The following is a 17,473-nucleotide window of genomic DNA, read 5'->3' as shown; positions in this document are numbered from 1 at the left end:
TATGATCTATTCTGGAGTATGTTCCATGTGCACTAGAGAAGAATGTATTCTTTTGCTTTCGGATGGAATGGTCTGAATATATCTAGAAGTCCATCTAGCCCAGTGTGTCATTTAAAGCCTTTATCTCCTTGTTAATTTTTTGTTTAGGTAATTTGTCCATTTCAGTGGAGGGGTTGGTAGAATCTCCTCGATTATTGTATTATGGCTGATGTGCTTCTTTGATTTTGGTATCAACTAGCTTGTATAATTTTCTGCTCCCATGTTAGGGGCACAGATATTTAAAATTGTTAGGTATTCTTTGATAGACCCTTTATACATGAAATAGTGTCCTTCCTCACTTCTTATCATAGTCTTTGGTTTAAAATCTGATTTGTTTGATATAAGGATTGCCACCCTGGCTTTCTTTCTTTCTTTTTAAGATTTTATTTACTTATTTGACAGACAGAGATCACAAGTAGGCAGAGAGAGAGGGGAAGCTGGCTCCCTGTTGAGCAGAGAGTCTGATGTGGGGCTCGATCCCAGGACCCAATCGTGACCTGAGCCAAAGGCAGAGGCTTTAACCCACTGAGCCATCCAGGCATCCCCGCCCCCCCCCCCCGGCTTTTTTTGATGTCTATTAAAATGGTAAATTTTTTTCCACCTCCTCAGTTTAAATCTACAGTTGTCCTTGGGTCTAAAGTGAGTCTCTTGCAGACAGCATTTTGATGGGTCTTATTTTTTTATCCAATCTGATACCCTGTGTCTTTAATTGGGGCCTTTAGCCCATTCACACTTAATAACTATTGAAGGATATGAATTTGGTGCCATTTTATTGCCTGTAAGGTGACTGTTATTGTATATTGTCTGTTCCTTTCTGATTTATGTTACTTTTAGAATCTCTTTTTGCTTAGAGAACCCTTTTCAATATTTCCTGTATGGCTGGTTTGGTGTTTGCAAATTCATTTAGTTTATATCTGTCCTGGAAACTTTTAATCTCTTCTTCTATTTTCAGTGACAACCTAGCTGGATATAGTACTCTTGGCTGCATCTTTTTCTCATTTAGTGCTCTGAATATATCATGCCAGTCATTCTGGCCTGCCAGGTCTCTGTGGATCAGTCTGCTGTCAATCTAGTGTTTCTACCATTGCATGTCATAGATTTCTTGTCCTGAGCTGCTTTCAGGATTTTCTCTTTGTTTCTGACACTTGTAAGTTTTACTATTAAATGATGGGGTATGAACATATTTTTATTGATTTTAAGAGGAGTACTCTGTGTCTCCTGGATTTTGATGCTTGTTTCCTTCCCCAGATTATTGAGTTTCTCTGCTATAATTTGCTCCAATATACCTTCTGTCCCTCTCTTTCTTTCTTCTTCTTCTGGGATCCCAATTATTCTAATATTGTTTCATCTGATGATATTACTTATCTCTTTATCCCCTCAAGATCCAGTAGTTGTTTAACTCTCTTTTTCTCAGCTTCTTTATTTTCCATTATTTGGTCTTCTATACCACTCATTCTCTCTTTGCCTCATTTTCCCTAGCAGTTAGAGACTCCATTTATGATTGCATGTCATTAGTAGCCTTTTTGATTTTGACTTGATTAGATTTTAGTTCTTCTATTTCTCCAGAAAGGGATTATCCAGAATTTTCTAAGCTTTTTTAAAGCTCAGTTAGTATCTTCACATCCGTTCTGACATCTTAATCATGTGCATATTGATTAGGTCCCTGGCAATCGGTACTGCCTCTGGTTCTTTTTTTTTTTTTTTTTTTTTGAGGTGAGTTTTTCCATTTTGTCATTTTGTCCAAAGAAGAATAGATGAATGAGAACAAGAGAACAAACTGCTAAGAGAGTAACAACAACCCCAGAAAAATATACACTGAACAAGTCAGAAGAAAAAGAAAGTAGCAGGAATAGAGTATGATCAGACTGGTAAAAGAACAGAGGCACACAACTAGATTTTGGGTGCAGTTTGGTCTATTAGAAGAAATTGCCTCCCAAAATTTTAAAGAAAGAAAAACATATATATATACAAAAAATAAGGTTAAATACAATGAAGGGATAGACTATGTAAAAATGAAAATTAAAAAGACTTTAAAAAAGGAATTGATAAGGGACCCCTGGGTGGCTCAGTTGGTTGGACGACTGCCTTCTGCTCAGGTCATGATCCCGGAGTCCCAGGATTGAGTCCCGCATCGGGCTTCCAGCTCCACAGGGAGTCTGCTTCTCCCTCTGACTTTCTCCTTGCTCATGCACTCTCTCACTGTCTCTCTCTCTCAAATAAATAAATAAAATCTTAAAAGAAAGGATTTGATAAGATAAGATGTTGGTTGAAATAGGAAAGAAGAAAAATTCAAAAGAAATAGAAAAAGAAAAAATAAAAAAAAGAAAAAAAATGAAAATTAAAGAAATTAACTTTGAAAGACTAAAGAAACATGGGAAAATTTTCAGGTGTACAGTTTATGCCATTAAGTACATTCACATTGTTGTGCAATGATCATCACTATCCATCTCTAGAACTTTTTCATCATCCAAAACTGAAACACTGTACCCATTAAAAAATAACTCTGCATTCTTCTCTGCCCCCCAGCAGAGTTTGCTATCACTGTTCTACTTTCTCTCTGTATCAATTTGGCTATTCTAGTTTCTTCTATAAGTAGAGTTGTATAATATTTAAAAAAAAAAAAAAAAATAAAAGGAATCATAGGACAAAGGCCATGAATTTTATGTGCTGTATTTCTTTAGCACTGGAGTTTTGGAGTTCTCATTGATTGGTAAACTTGGTCTTGGCTGGATATTCTTTCTGATCTTCTTGGGGAAGGGCCTGTTGCAATGATTCACAAATGTGTTTGCCTCAGGCAGAATTGTACCTCCCTTGCCAGGGGCCAGGTTTAGTCTTCTGCTCTGGTTTGGTCTTGGTAGCTTTTGTTCCTTGAGAGCTTTCAATGCATCTTTGGAGGTTGAGAATGAAAATGGTGACCTCCCAATCTCTGGCCCCAGAGGAGCTGAGAAATCAGGGCCCCACTCTTCAGTGAGCCCTCAGAGAAAAGCAGTCAGTCACTGCTGTCTCCCTGGTCTCTGGCCACACTCCATGCTTACCCGGCCTGTGACCAAGTTTTTGTATCTCTGGCACATGGCCCTGCTTGGAGTTTCGAAACACAGCAGATACCTACCATGAGCTTCCATGCCCTTCCTCACCAGGGAGGAAGGGGAGACTCCTTTGGTCTGTTGTTTGCTGGATCCCTCCTTGAAGAATAGTGGCCCTACTGTGCTACAGATTATGGTTTAGGGTACCCAGAGCTTACAGCCCACTTCTCAGCTCTGTCTTTGCAGCCAGCTTCCCCACTATGATACTTGGGATCTCTGTCACACTCAGGCACCCCCAGTTTTTCTGTGACCCTAAGGTTCTTGAGACCACACTGTCCCAGTGAGGTTCCATACCCCCCCTTGATCCCCGCCCCCCAACCACTTAGCCACTGGAGTGACATCCCTCAGGGGAGTAGGATTCTATAAGTTCTGATTTTGTTCTCTGCTGGCTTGGTGTTTGCAAATTGCCTCAGATTCACTTCTCTGCACATCCTACCTTCCAGGAAGTGACTGCTTTTCTGTTCATAGGATTGCTGCTATTCTTTTCCTTGACCTACTGTTGAGTTTGTAGATGTTCAGAGTGGTTTGATAGCTATATAGCTGAATTCCAGGGACCAGAGGAAATTTAGGCCTCCTACTCTTCTGCCACCTTGCTCCCAATCAGTTTTACTAATTTTTTTTCAAAGAACGAGCTCCTGGCATCATTGATATATTTTATTGATTTTTTTGGGGGGGGGTTCTATATCATTTTTTTCTGCTCTAATCCTTATTATTTCCTTTCTTCTACTGGCATAAGGCTCATTTGTTGTTCTTTTTCTAGCTTTTTAAAGTATAAATTTAGATTGCTTATTTGAGTTTTTTCTTGCATCATAGAGTAGGCCTGTACTGGTGTATACTTTCCTCTTAGAACCACTTTTTCTTTTTCCCAAGGGTTTTGGGCTAGTGTGTTATCATTTTCATTTGTTTCCATATATATATGCATATATATACATATTTCCTCTCTAATTTCCTGGTTGACCCATTCATTCTTTAGTAGGGTGTTCTTTAGTCACCATTCATTTGCAGTCTTTCCAAATTTGTTTTTGTGGGTGACTTCAAGTTTTATAGTGCTCTGGTTGGTCAATATGCGAGGTATTATCTCAGTATTTTTGTGCTTGTTGAGGCCCAATTGTGACCCAGTATGTGATCTATTCTGAAGAATGTCCATGTGCAATTGAAAAGAATGTATCTTCTGCTCCTTTAGGATGGAATGTTCTGAATATATCTGTTAACTCCATCTGGTCCAGTGTGTCATTCAAAGCCATTGTTTCCTTTTTGATTTCTTGCTGAGACCATCTGTGGTATTAAAGTCCCCTACTATTATTGTATTATTATCAAGGAATTTCTTTATGTTTGTGAAGAATTTTTTTTTTTTTATATATTTGGGTTCTCCCAAGTTCGGGGCATAAATATTTATAATTGTTTGATCTTTTTGGATAGACACCTTTATTATGATATAGGGTCCTTCTTTGTGTCTTGTTATAGTCTTTGATTTATCTGATATAAGTTTGGCTAGTTTATCTACTATCATTATGGTTACTCTGGCTTTCTCTTGACATCTGTTTCCATGATAAATGTTTCTCCATCCCCTCACTTTCAATCTGCCGGTGTCTTTAGGTCTCAAATGAGTCTCTTGTAGGCAGCATATAGTTGTTGTTTTTTTTTTTTTTTAATCCATTCGGACACTCTAAGTCTTTTGATTAGAGCATTTAGTCCATTTACATTCAGAGTAATTATTGATAGATATGAATTTAGTGCCATTTTATTACCTGTAAACTCTTTGTTTCTGAAGGTTTTCTCCATTCCTTTCTAGTTTTTTGTCACTTCTGGTCTTTCTTTTCCAGTCAAAGAGTCCCCTTTAATATTTCCTTAAGAACTGGCTTAGTCACCATGAACTCATTTAATTTTTGTTTGTCTGGGAAACTCTTTAACTCTCCTATTCTGAATGACAGTCTTGCTGGATTGAATATTCTTGGCTGCAGATTTTCCACATCAGGTACTTTCAGTATACATGCCACTTTCATCTTGCCTGCCAAGTTTCTGTGGAGAGATCTGCTGCTAAACTTATTGGTCTTTGTAGGTTAGGGACTTCTTTTGTTTTACTACTTTCAAGATTTTTTTTTTTTTATCGCTATATTTTACAAATTTGACTACAGTGTGTCTTGGTGTTGGCCGTCCTTTTTTGATTTTAATGACAATTCTCTGAGCCTCCTGAATTTGGAAGTTTGTTTCTTCTCCCAGATTAGGGAAATTTTCAGCTATAATTTCCTCAAATAAACCTTCTGCCCCTTTTCCCTCTTTTCTTCTTCTGGGACTCCTATGATATGAATGTTATTACATTTGATGGTATCAGTGAGTTCTCGATTTCATGATCTAAATTTTTCTTTACCTCTTGTGCAGCTTCATTATTTTCCATAATTATATATCAGTTATTCATTTCTCTGCTTCTTCCATCCTTGCAGTCATTACGTCCAATGGGTTTCACATCTTAGTTTTTTTCGTTTTTCATTTAGGGCTGACTAATTTTTAGCTCTTCTATCTCTGTGGTAGTGGCCTCCCTGAAGTCTTGTATGCTTTTCTTAAGCACAATAATATCTTTATGATTATTGCTTTAAATTCTGGATCAGGCATATTACTTATATCTGTTTCAGTTTAATCCCTGGCCATGACCTTTTCTTGTTCTTTATTTTGAGATGAATTCCTCCATCTTGGCTTTTTGTCTATGTCTCTTTTTCTGTGTGTTATGAAAGCTTGTTATGTTTCCTGCTCCTGATATTAACAGATTTATGGAGAAGAGTTCATATAATGTCCATGTCCAGTGCTCCAGGATGTGTCTCTGGTTGTGTGCTGTGTGGACTCTGCTCCTATGTTATGGCAGCTCTTTTCCTCAGGTCAGTCCTCTGCAGTGTTTCTCCTTGCATCCAGTGGGGAGTGTTTGGACCTTTGCCAGAGTGTGGTTGAGTTTTAACCAAGTGTCTTCTGGTCTGCTTGCTAAAAGAGACCTGAGGCTATTTCCACTAGAGCTGAAGCTTTGCAGAATTCTAGTCAGTAGGTGTGCTGTGTGCAGGGGTTTGTGCTGGCCTGGGGGCCCACTAAACTTGTCCTAAGGCACACTTGCTCTTGAAAAGTAGTACTAGTAGATCACAGCAGGAGAGGACTGGGCTTAAGCAGGTTAGAATTCCAGTGTCGGTACTGTGCTGCTTACTGAAGTTGGTTTATGCTAAGGGACACAAGAGGAAAATGGCACCAACCCACTCCTTTTCCCCGGAGAAGAGGGTCCATGCTTGCTTCACCCATAGAAGCCCTTTCAGAGGAGCAAATAATTCTTCCTGTTGCATCACTGACATTTTTCAGTTTGCTGAATTGATACTGTCTCTGGGTCACTTTCTTGCCTGGAGTAGCACAGTGTGCATTGGCCTATATATGAGCCAGGCCTGCTGCCTTTTAAAATTTCATGGTGTGGTAGGACCTGCACTGGTTCTTTGGGAAAGGGTCTTTCCACTCTGGGACTGACACTGTCATTTAAGATCATTTTAATAAATGCTTAACTGTCCAGACACCTGTCCAAGTGTGTAATGTCTCATTTGTTCTCTATATCCTTCAGAGGTTTCATAGTTTTCAAAAGGAATAGTATTTACTCCTAATTAGACAATTAATTTTATATGTTAATGAACTTAATAAAATTCTTTACCTACAAAATTTCTGGCAGGGAATTATTCCACTTTCCATCATCTGTCCTTTTTGTGGTCATAAGATATGCATTTTTTGGGCTTCTGCCTTAATATGCTGGATGCTAACTTTCACTCTATAAAATTCACATTGGGCAAAACTGAAGCATAAAGTAGATCTGCTCACTATTAAGACACATGAAATAAAGTGTTTAAAATTTTGTACAGGAATGATTACATGGTTTGCTGATATTGACCGTATTAAAATAATCATTAGAAGATATTTAGATAAGCACAGCAAAGGAAACAGTTAATAAAATCAAAAGACAACTGACAGAATAGGAGAAGATATTTGCAAACGACATATCAGATAAAGGACTAGTGTCCAAAATCTATAAAGAACTTAGCAAACTCAACACCCAAAGAACAAATAATCCAATCAAGAAATGGGCAGAGGACATGAACAGACATTTCTGCAAAGAAGACATCCAGATGGCCAACAGACACATGAAAAAGTGCTCCATATCACTCGGCATCAGGGAAATACAAATCAAAACCACAATGAGATATCACCTCACACCAGTCAGAATGGCTAAATCACAAGTCAGGAAATGACAGATGCTGGCGAGGATGCGGAGAAAGGGGAACCCTCCTACACTGCTGGTGGGAATGCAAGCTGGTGCAACCACTCTGGAAAACAGCATGGAGGTTCCTCAAAATGTTGAAAATAGAACTGCCCTATGACCCAGCAATTGCACTACTGGGTATTTACCCTAAAATACAAACGTAGTGATCCAAAGGGGCACGTGCACCCGAATGTTTATAGCAGCAATGTTCACAATAGCCAAACTATGGAAAGAACCTAGATGTTCATCAACAGATGAATGGATCAAGAAGAGGTGGTATATATACATAATGGAATACTATGCAGCCATCAAAAGAAATGAAATCTTACCATTTGTGACAACATGGATGGAACTAGAGCGTACATGCTTAGCGAAATAAGTCAAGCGGAGAAAGACAACTATCATATGATCTCCCTGATATGAGGAAGTGGTGATGCAACATGGGGGCTTAAGTGGGTGGAAGAAGAATCAATGAAACAAGATGGAATTGGGAGGGAGACAAACCATAAGTGACTCTTAATCTCACAAAACAAACTGAGGGTTGCTGGGGGGAGGGAGGTTGGGAGAAGGGGGTGGGATTATGGACATTGGGGAGGGTATGTGCTTTGTTGAGTGCTGTGAAGTGTGTAAACCTGGTGATTCACAGACCTGTACCCCTGGGGATAAAAATATATGTTTATAAAAAATAAAAAATTTAAAAAAAGAAGATATTTAGATAAGAACACAAAACCATCATGTGGTCCTATCAGTCACCAATTATTTATGTTATATAGAACAAAAATGTATGAAACTCTTACTAAATTGTAGCAGTTTTAAAAATGTCTTCATTTATGTATTTCATATAAATTGTGTGGCTTAATATTATTCACATATACCGTTGTGCATAATTGAGATTACTTGTATAAAGCATAGATTTATCCTATTAAAGCAAACATATATTCCTGAAAGAAAGTATTAAAGACACATGTCAGGCTTGCCTTTATGTTTTGTATCTTCCCACTGAATGGTGACATAGAACACCTGACCATGATTAGAATCCTTACTATTTATTTATTCAATAATTACTTTTTAGATGTTTATTATGTGTTGGGAAAACTTAGTTTTGGAGAATACAAAGATGCTAGTGACAGCTGTTTGTGTAATTTTCTTCTTACAGCAAAGAGCGAGAATTCTACATTATTTTAGAAGTCTCAGATTCCTTTTCTCATATCTAATGCAAGGAACATACCCTCCACCCCACTCGTCTTCTGTTCACTGCAATGGTCTGAGAAGACATCTCTAATATTTAATTTATATTCATTATTTAAGACTTATATTTAGTTTCTACTGTAGCCAGGATGCAGGGGAGTAAGTGCCCCTTGCTCTGGTGTTCCAAAGAGACCAGGTTTCGTCACTCACTGCTGACAAAACGCAAAGGCAAAGGAATGCATGGTGGTGAAACAAAAAAGAAATTTATTTCAGTGACACTAACACCAGGAAGACAGTGGACTAGCATCTCAAAGACTGTGTCCAAAGTGCCAAAGTCCTCCCAGACTTATACAAGGGAGATGTGGGAAATGTGAGTTGCTAGCAGCAGGCAGGCAATAAATTGAAATTCATTATTGTCTTGGAGATACTCTTGTGGAGTCTTGCTGACTGGACAGTTCTTATGGCTTGAGAGGTTAAAATCAGTTCCCATCCTAGAAAACCCAGTCACAGAAAATTATTCAAAGAAGGTATCAGAGGAGAGCAATAATAATTTCAAGCAGAAGATATCAACAATTTAGATGGGAATAGGCTTTTTGAGATCTCCATCCTTTTGTTGATTAATTTAACAAATATTTTAGTAAGTGACGGCACTACAGAAAGCCCTTTGGTAGGCAATAATAATGAAAAAAGTATCCCATTTTCTAGCAAAGTGTTCATAATCTGTGAAAATCTAGCATCGAAAAAGATGACATTCCAGTATATGGTAAAAACTTCTAATCATATCGATAAGCATACTGTATCACAAAACTCATGTAATCCTATTTGACTATAAATTACAGCAATGCAAAGCCAATTTTATAGATGGAGCAAAGACGGCAGTGCAAATTTGAGGAATTTAGTGTTGGAGATCTACCATCAGACAGAGTGGTACAGGGCATGATGAACACCTAAGAGATCTGATTATTTAAGTATACAAAGACTTACTGTGACTCAAATCAGACTTATGGAGAACAACTAAGTATTATCTATCAGTGAGAGAATCAGTTGTTAATCCCATATTCTATCCTTATGGCTGTGGTTGTTGTTGTGGATAACTCAGTGCTCAATCCAAAAATGACAGAAACTCTTGCCAATGAGAGATGATATTATCATACAGGCATATGTTATATGTGAGATTACCAGTGGAAGAATTTGGGATACTAAGCTTCTTTAGTGAAAGCAATTTTCTGCATCTAAATTTAGGGATTAAGTTTAATTCCGAAAGAGTAGTTGTCTTCCGAATTTTTAATTTCCTAAAATATGTTATTTTGGGGAGAAATCTCCATAAGGCAAACCTGGCATTTTAGATGAGCTTATTTAGTACTCTTGTGAAGGAAGGGCTTTCATGGAAAAACTAGCAACCTATTCTGACATTCTAAGATTTTTTGGTATATGTTCATGTTGCAAGATTTCTAACCTCCCCCAGAAATTTGTATAATGGCTTCTTTGGGGGGCACAGCATTGATCTGAATCAGTGTTCAGATGCCTATTGGCCATATATACATTATTTGTTCCCTATGAATATCTGTCTTATTCTTTAAAAGGAGACAAAAGCATATTCATTTAAAGGGATTGTTAATATCTTGTGGGGGGTAGGTAAAATGTTAAATAGAGTTTAAAACATATAATGTTGCTCTTTTCATCTGGTTATTATGTCATGAGTCACCATGAGCAGCAAAGTCTCCAAGTGACACCCTGTTCTGGTGGTGTGGGAAGTTTCTGAAGATTGTGGAGCTGCAGATCAGCTTGAAGAACTACAACCCACAGAAGGACAAACGCTTCTCAGGACATTTGGGCTCAATTCCACTCCCTGCCCCAAGTTTTGGGGGACCAGCAGCACTGTGATGACTCCATAATTGTGGATATTCCCCAAATGGACACTGAGACACTGAAGAAACTCAACAGGAATAAAAAATTAGTCAAGAATATGACCAAGAAGTGTGATGCCTTTTTGGCTTCAGAATCTCTGATCAAGCAGATTCCACAAGTTTTGGGTCTAGGCCTGAATAAAGCTGGCAATTTACCTTCCATTCTCAACCCACAAAGAGAACATGGGGCCCAAAGTGAATGAAGTAAAGTTCACATTCCAATTCCAGATGCAGAAGTTGCTATGTCTGGCCTTGGCTGTTGGCCACATGAAGATGACAGATGATGAGCATGTGTGCAACATCCACTTAGCTATCAACTTCCAGGTGTTGTTGCTCAAGAAGAATTGACAGGAGGTCTGGGCTTTATACATCAAAAGCATCATGGACAAGCCCTAGCACCTGTACTAAGGCACACCTCTATAAACCCTAGTGCTAACATTAAAAAAAAAAAAAAAGAAAAAATGTAATATCCATATGAGGAACACTAGTATGGGTTTTATAGCATAATTTTTTTTCTGTGCAAAATGAATTGAGTCAATAAAATCAGCTTCTCATGGAAAGCATAAAATAGAAGTAATGACTCCTTTCAGTTTTCTCTTTCTATCCACACTATTCCCATTCACTTCGCTCACTTTAACAACTGTCATTTGCAATCATTATTCTCTTTGCCCAGGATATTCATTTATTAATATTTTTTACTTTTACTTGGAATTCTTACTGCATTATTGCAAATGCTGTGAGCAGTCCTATATTTTATATTCATATGGCCTGAGTATATGTTTTTATAAAAGATTAATAATTCCATACCTAAATGTCTACCTTTTTATCTGTTGCTCAAAGTCTTATAAGGTGGTGATGGTCTATTCTAATAATACATATGGCTAGTGCATGCCTGCAATTTAGTTGCTTTGAAAGTCTTTTCAGAAATAACATCCGAATGATTTTCACCATAAGAATTAGGAAGAAATTGTAGGAGACCCTTAATCTCAGGAAACAAACTGAGGATTGCTGGCGTAGGGTGTCTGGGTGGTGGACATTGGGGAGGGTATATGCTATGGTGAGTGCTGTGAATTGTGTTAGACTGATGATTCACAGACCTGTACCCCTGAAGCAAATAATACATTATATGAAAAAAATGCATTTTTTTCATATAATGAAACAGCAAAGGCAAAGAAGACACAGAATGTGGAGAGCTGAAAAAAACCTTTTGATCATTTGTTCCTATAAAGCATTAAAAAGTACAATAGGTAAGAAAAAAAGAAGGAAAATAAATTATATATGTGAGATTCTTAATCTACTGTTAATAATAAGCTGTTAATATACACATAGTAGGTATTAAATATTGTTATTGGTTTTTCTCTTAGTTTACATAGTTTGTGCATGGACTTAATTTGTCAAATATATCTGTGTTTCCTAATGTACATTGATAAATGCTTGAAAAAGTCTTAGAAATCTTGACTGTGGTTTTTGATATAAATTCCTTCAAAATAGATCTGAGACAGTAATAGATATGGTTTGGTAGCAGGTTAAATGGAATGTAAGATGAATGTAGGATCGACAATGTAGTTTGAGGATAAAGGGAGGATTGCTGGAGAGTCTTGGAGACTATCATAATCCTATTCCCCAAAACCATTCTTACTGGGACACATGGTTGGCTCAGTAGTTAAGTGTCTGCCTTCAACTCAGAACATGTTTCCAGGGTCCTGGGATTGAGCCCCACATTAGGCTCCCTGCTTGGCAGGAAGCCTGCTTCTTCCTCTTCCACTCCCCCTGCTTGTGTTCCCTCTCTCACTGTGTTGCTGTCAAATAAATAATAAATATATGTATTTATTTTAATTCTTACTGAGGAAATAGTGTGACATTATTTTTTAAACATATGTGATAACGGCCAAGAAATAAAATAAAAGTGAAAATTGAGATAACACCCAAAGCAGACAAGATTTTTGTTATGCATGTGACTTTAGGGTGAAAAAAAATCAACCATTAGGAATTATAGTGAAACTGACACTAATTGTGCTAAGGCAGGAAAACTGACATTTTCTTTGACAATGATATCATTACCTGACCAATAGGCTTATCATGCTTAAGTTACTGCATTGATCAAATTAAATTTTAATTTCATGTAGTTTCTCTCCCCCACTAGAATCTGAGATAAGTTAGAGCAAGAAACCTCCTTCTCATCACTGAATCCCCAAAGCTTGCCATAAGTAAGAAAAGCCTGAATGAGTTCATTAAACATGACAAAGTCCTTTAATGTAACAATCCTAATATTGAACATGAGCTTTTATTCATAATTTATTACAAGTGAAAGTCAGGGTGAAGATGAAAGTAACCCAACTAGTCTGGGTTTTGAGGTGAACTGAAATAACAGTTCTGAAAGCTGCAATCTCTGTACATTGAACTTTCTACCTCAATTTTATCATGTTCATTCACCTATAAATCAGAAGCAATAATGTTCACTTTCTAAGAAGTTTTGTAAAATAAATACTGCATGTGATTTGCTTAATACAGAGTAGAGCGTGTAGAATATTATCAGTAGATGTTATTTCTCTTCCGTACTTCCGAAAACCCTAAAGTTGGTTCTAGATGCCACAAATAAAGTTCGGTTCTCCAGAAAGGTGAACTTCCAGTGGTTTATCATAGTTTCATCCATTTTATACGCTTGGTTTATTTTTACATTGTCTGTTCTTCACCTATTTTTTAATTTTTGGAGGCATTTGATCTGCCTAAGGAAAAATACTTCTGACTAAAAGAGATTAGGAATGAATAGTACCCCCATAAAGTTGTTGGCAGTATTAAATGAGTCAATACAAAGAAATCAATAGCTCTAGAAGGTAGGAGTTGCTGAAAATTTTTATGTTATCTTCCACCCCCTTCTACCTCCTTTCTCTTCCTCCTCATTAGCATCTTAATTATGATAAACAGTGTAAATATTTTTTAATACGTGTGAGTCTCTAATCTTTTAATATTTTAAAGTAGATATTTATATTTTATTCCCAGTCCTCTGGTGATTGTGTTTACTTGATTTCATGGAAATGACAAAGAGAATCAAAGTTTTCTAATAACACTATCTATTACTGGGTAAGAATGAAAAGTTCAGAAATCCACATCAATCCTGACACTCTTTCCATCAAACTAAATGCCCAGTGTCTCTTCAAAGGCAAACCATCATCATTCAGAATCATAATCATTAACCCAGATGTTTTATTGCATTGAAAAAAAAACACTTGAATTTACAGAAAATTCTGAAACAATATTCAGTTCATCAAATGTATTGAGTTCAATGATTAGGAGCTTTAATATGGGAGTGGAAAAAAGGGGATAATACATAACTCTAGTAGAGGAAATGGAGTTTTGAGAAAGTATGAATAATAGTATTTACAAGAACGTCATCCTTTTAGTGCTCCTTACACTTTCATTTACTGGAGAAAATCATAACCTTTTGGATAGTATCCTTAAAGGCTTGCTTTACTTGCTGGTTCCTGAGGGTATATATAAATGGATTCATCATAGGAGCGACAGAAGTATTCAGAATAGCCACTCCTTTGGTCAATGATGCCTTTTCTTTTGCAGAAGGGTTGGCATACATGAATATGCAGCTTCCATAAGAGATGGAAATGACAATCATGTGTGAGGAACATGTAGAAAATGCCTTTTTTCTCTGACTGGCAGAGGGTAGTTTCAGAATTGTTCTAATGATGAACATGTAGGACAAAATTATTAGTGCCAAAGTGAAAAGCAGAATCACTATGGCAGAGTAAAAACCGATCACTTCTAAGAGCCATGTATCTGAGCAAGATAATTGCAAGAGGGGAAAATAATCACAAGCAAAGTGATCAATGACATTGGAACCACAGTAATCTAACTGGAGAAAGAGAATAACTGGTGGGAAGATATTTAAGAATCCTGTCAGCCAAGCACAAAAGACAAGTAAAATGCAGACTCTTTTGTTCATGATGGTTGTATAATGCAAGGGTTTACAGATGGCAACATAGCGGTCATAAGACATAGCAGTTAAAAGGTAAAATTCAGTTATACCCATGAAGATTAAGAAAAACAACTGAGCTGTACAATTATTGTATGAGATCGTCTTGTCTCTGGTGATAATTGTGCCCAGAAATCTAGGAATACAGACAGTTGTAAAGGATATTTCTAATACAGAGAAGTTCCTGAGGAAGAAATACATGGGGGTCTGCAGATGGGAGTCAGTCAAGGTGAGAGTGATGATGGTCAAATTACCAGTGACGCTTAATATATATGTGATGATTAAGAAGAGAAAAATCATAATCTGAAGCTCTGGGTCATCTGATAGCCCTAGAAGAATGAATTCTGTGGGTACTGTGCGGTTTTTCATTGTTGATCCTTTCTTCCCCCCTTTAGAGTGGAAACTGTATGTTCCCCTATAGGACATAAAAATTTAAAACAAGATTGAAGTTAGAGTACAGAATCTTAAAAATATCCACAGTGATGAATTATCTATGAAACCCAAAAACAAATGTTTTCTTTCAGCAACTCTCCAATTTCTACTGGACCTCACATTCAAGTAATACATATTATTTGAAGTTAAATACTGATTTCTTTTTGTTGAAAATGCACTGTCAGGGGCCATGGATAAAAAAAATCTTGTGCTAACATTTAAGCAGAAGGTATTTATTCTAATGTTTTTTTTTTTAAATATTAAGATTCTAATTATTCTTGAAAATACTTAGCTCCTTTTTTAAAAAAACATGAAAATACTCTAATTGACATTTTTCTTTTCCTCAATATTATAAAAACTAGTCTGCATTTGGATAATCTAAATATAGGGTTTTAAATCGCACACAGGTTACTTAGGCCCACCTCCACATTTTATATTTGGAGACCTACATTGTTTAGGGAACTTTCACAAGGTTACACAATTAGTCACCATAGTAATCATCTTACTGTAGAATGTGCATGTTTATCCATGGGGATGTTTTGTTGGCATTCTCTCATAAATTATTTTCTTAAGGGTTTGGTTGATGCTATCACACTCTTATCTTTTTTTCTTTTTTCTTTTCTTTATTGATAAAAAGTCAGAAGAATAAGAAGGTAAACTTCTATTAGTAAATTAGTTGCCTAGAGGATTTGAAATCATTCAATGCATAATCCTTTTTTTTTCTTTTTTTTTTTTTGTTTACAATACCGTTATGGAAAATGAACAAGTGGATGGTCAAAATAAATCAACTGGGAAGCAGATATTCTTTCCAGTTTTAAAAATAATCTCGTTTTTGTGACAGAGTACATTTTTAAATTAGAAAAAAATGAACAATCCAATACTTACTTCTGTTTGTGCTTTAGGATTTCATTAATAGTCTCTTAGAAGTAAGCAAGTATTTAATTTTTTTTAAAGATTTTATTCATTTATGTGACAGACAGAGATCACAAGTAGGCAGAGAGGCAGGCAGAGAGAGGGGGAAGCAGGCTCTCCGCTGAGCAGAGAGCCCCATACGGGGCTTAATACTGGGCCCTGGGAACATGACCTGAGCCGAAGGCAGAGGCTTTAACTCACTGAGCCATCCAGGTGCCCTAGCAATTATTTAATTTTTAATATTATAATGGTTGTAAATCCACAAACATATATGCAAACATGATTTTAAAACATTTAAGTAAAATGAAGATTCCATATATTATATTGAAGAATAAAAAATTTACTTACTTCCTGATTCTTCTTGATGACCTAGTCTCAAATTTTCATAACTGATTTGCTTAAATATTTACACAATTTCAGAGCTGGTAATTGAGTTAGCGAAATATTTGGTTTCTACTGTGCTCTCAAAACAAGTGTGTTGATTTAACTTTTTCATGGTTCTTTTCAGGAATTATAATTCTCTTTGAATCACAGTATCTTTCATTCCTGATACTATAAAATGCTGACAACATTTTATTATAATTCAACTCATTCTTGCTTTTCATCTCTCTCTCAAACTCCACATTCAATTCAGTTACACGTCGGTTGACTAGTGCTTTCCCATTTGCCTCTTTTCATATACTACAAGACACTTATTTATCCCATCATTTTTCTTTCTATTCATGTAAACATTTAAAACCAATATTTTGTAATTCTGTGATTATAATCTATAAAACCCAAGTAATATTTTCCTCAAGTTAATGGACTGCTATATTTTCCTGCAAACACTGTTTTGAGAAACATATGGAATGTTCTTCTCTATGTCTGACATACAAATGGAACTGGGCTTATTTTATCTGTGTCTTTTTGTTGACCCGGGGGAATTCATTAAGTAAATAGAGTGCCAAGGAGAAGAATCATTAGACAGAGGTGAATCAGTTTTATAAATATTGATTAAGAAGTACAAAAAGCAAAATGATTCAGGTAAATAGACAAATATACAAACGGCGAGATCCTAAGTATGTGAAAGCTTGATTTAGAATTTCACACTTCTATTGCTTCTCGGCCTTTTGGCTAAGATCAAGTGTAGAATTTCACTCTCCTGTGATTGCATAAGAAATCCACATTTTTCTTCCAGAAACCAGACTTGTCTTCAGTAGAATTAATGTGCTGATACCTTTTGAATTTTGGCAACCTAGAGAAGAATTATTTATCAGGATGAAATTGTGGAAAACACTGCTGTGGATTTCCAGTATGACTGATTGTCTTCTGAAATGGACAACCTTTTAAAGACTGACAAGAAGGTTTATACCTATATTGATCCTTTGAATTTAGGGAAGCCATTCCCAGGCCCCTCCCTAATGTGGCTTTTATGGCCTTTTGACGACTTTCTTCACTGTGCTATTTTTTTTTTTTTAAAGATTTTATTTATTTATTTGAAAGACGGAGATCACAAGTAGGCAGAGAGGCAGGCAGAGAGAGAGAGAGAGGGAAGCAAGCTTCCTGCGGAGCAGGGAGCCCGATGTGGGGCTCCATCCCAGGACCCTGAGATCATGACCCGAGCCAAAGGCAGCAGCCCAAACCACTGAGCCACCCAGGCGCCCCTTCACTGTGC

The 17,473-nt window shown here is 36.7% G+C and overlaps 2 protein-coding genes and 1 pseudogene across 3 annotated transcripts in view; 1 reads left to right on the top strand and 2 right to left on the bottom strand.

Annotated features, from left to right (window-relative positions):
- Positions 1–17,473, bottom strand: part of LOC309869903 (olfactory receptor 6C3) — a gene marked incomplete at both ends in the record, with an annotated part of 68,190 nt that overhangs the window by 26,931 nt on the left and 23,786 nt on the right. The gene's annotated exons all lie outside the window — the stretch shown is intronic.
- On the top strand, positions 4,187–10,886 carry LOC309868851 (large ribosomal subunit protein uL1 pseudogene; annotated as a pseudogene). Its single transcript has 2 exons — positions 4,187–4,193; positions 10,298–10,886. The product of its transcript is annotated as a large ribosomal subunit protein uL1 pseudogene (transcript).
- On the bottom strand, positions 13,906–14,844 carry LOC309869875 (olfactory receptor 6C3-like; the record flags this gene model as incomplete). Its single annotated transcript, XM_082741650.1, has 1 exon — positions 13,906–14,844. One exon carries the CDS (start codon positions 14,842–14,844, stop codon positions 13,906–13,908), a length of 939 nt encoding a protein of 312 aa, XP_082597776.1.

The sequence above is a fragment of the Mustela nivalis genome (assembly GCF_964662115.1).
Source record: "Mustela nivalis genome assembly, chromosome: 7".
Taxonomy (NCBI): domain Eukaryota; kingdom Metazoa; phylum Chordata; class Mammalia; order Carnivora; family Mustelidae; genus Mustela; species Mustela nivalis.
The sequence above is the reverse complement of the archived record's forward strand: the minus strand, read 5'-3'. Positions and strand labels throughout refer to the sequence as shown.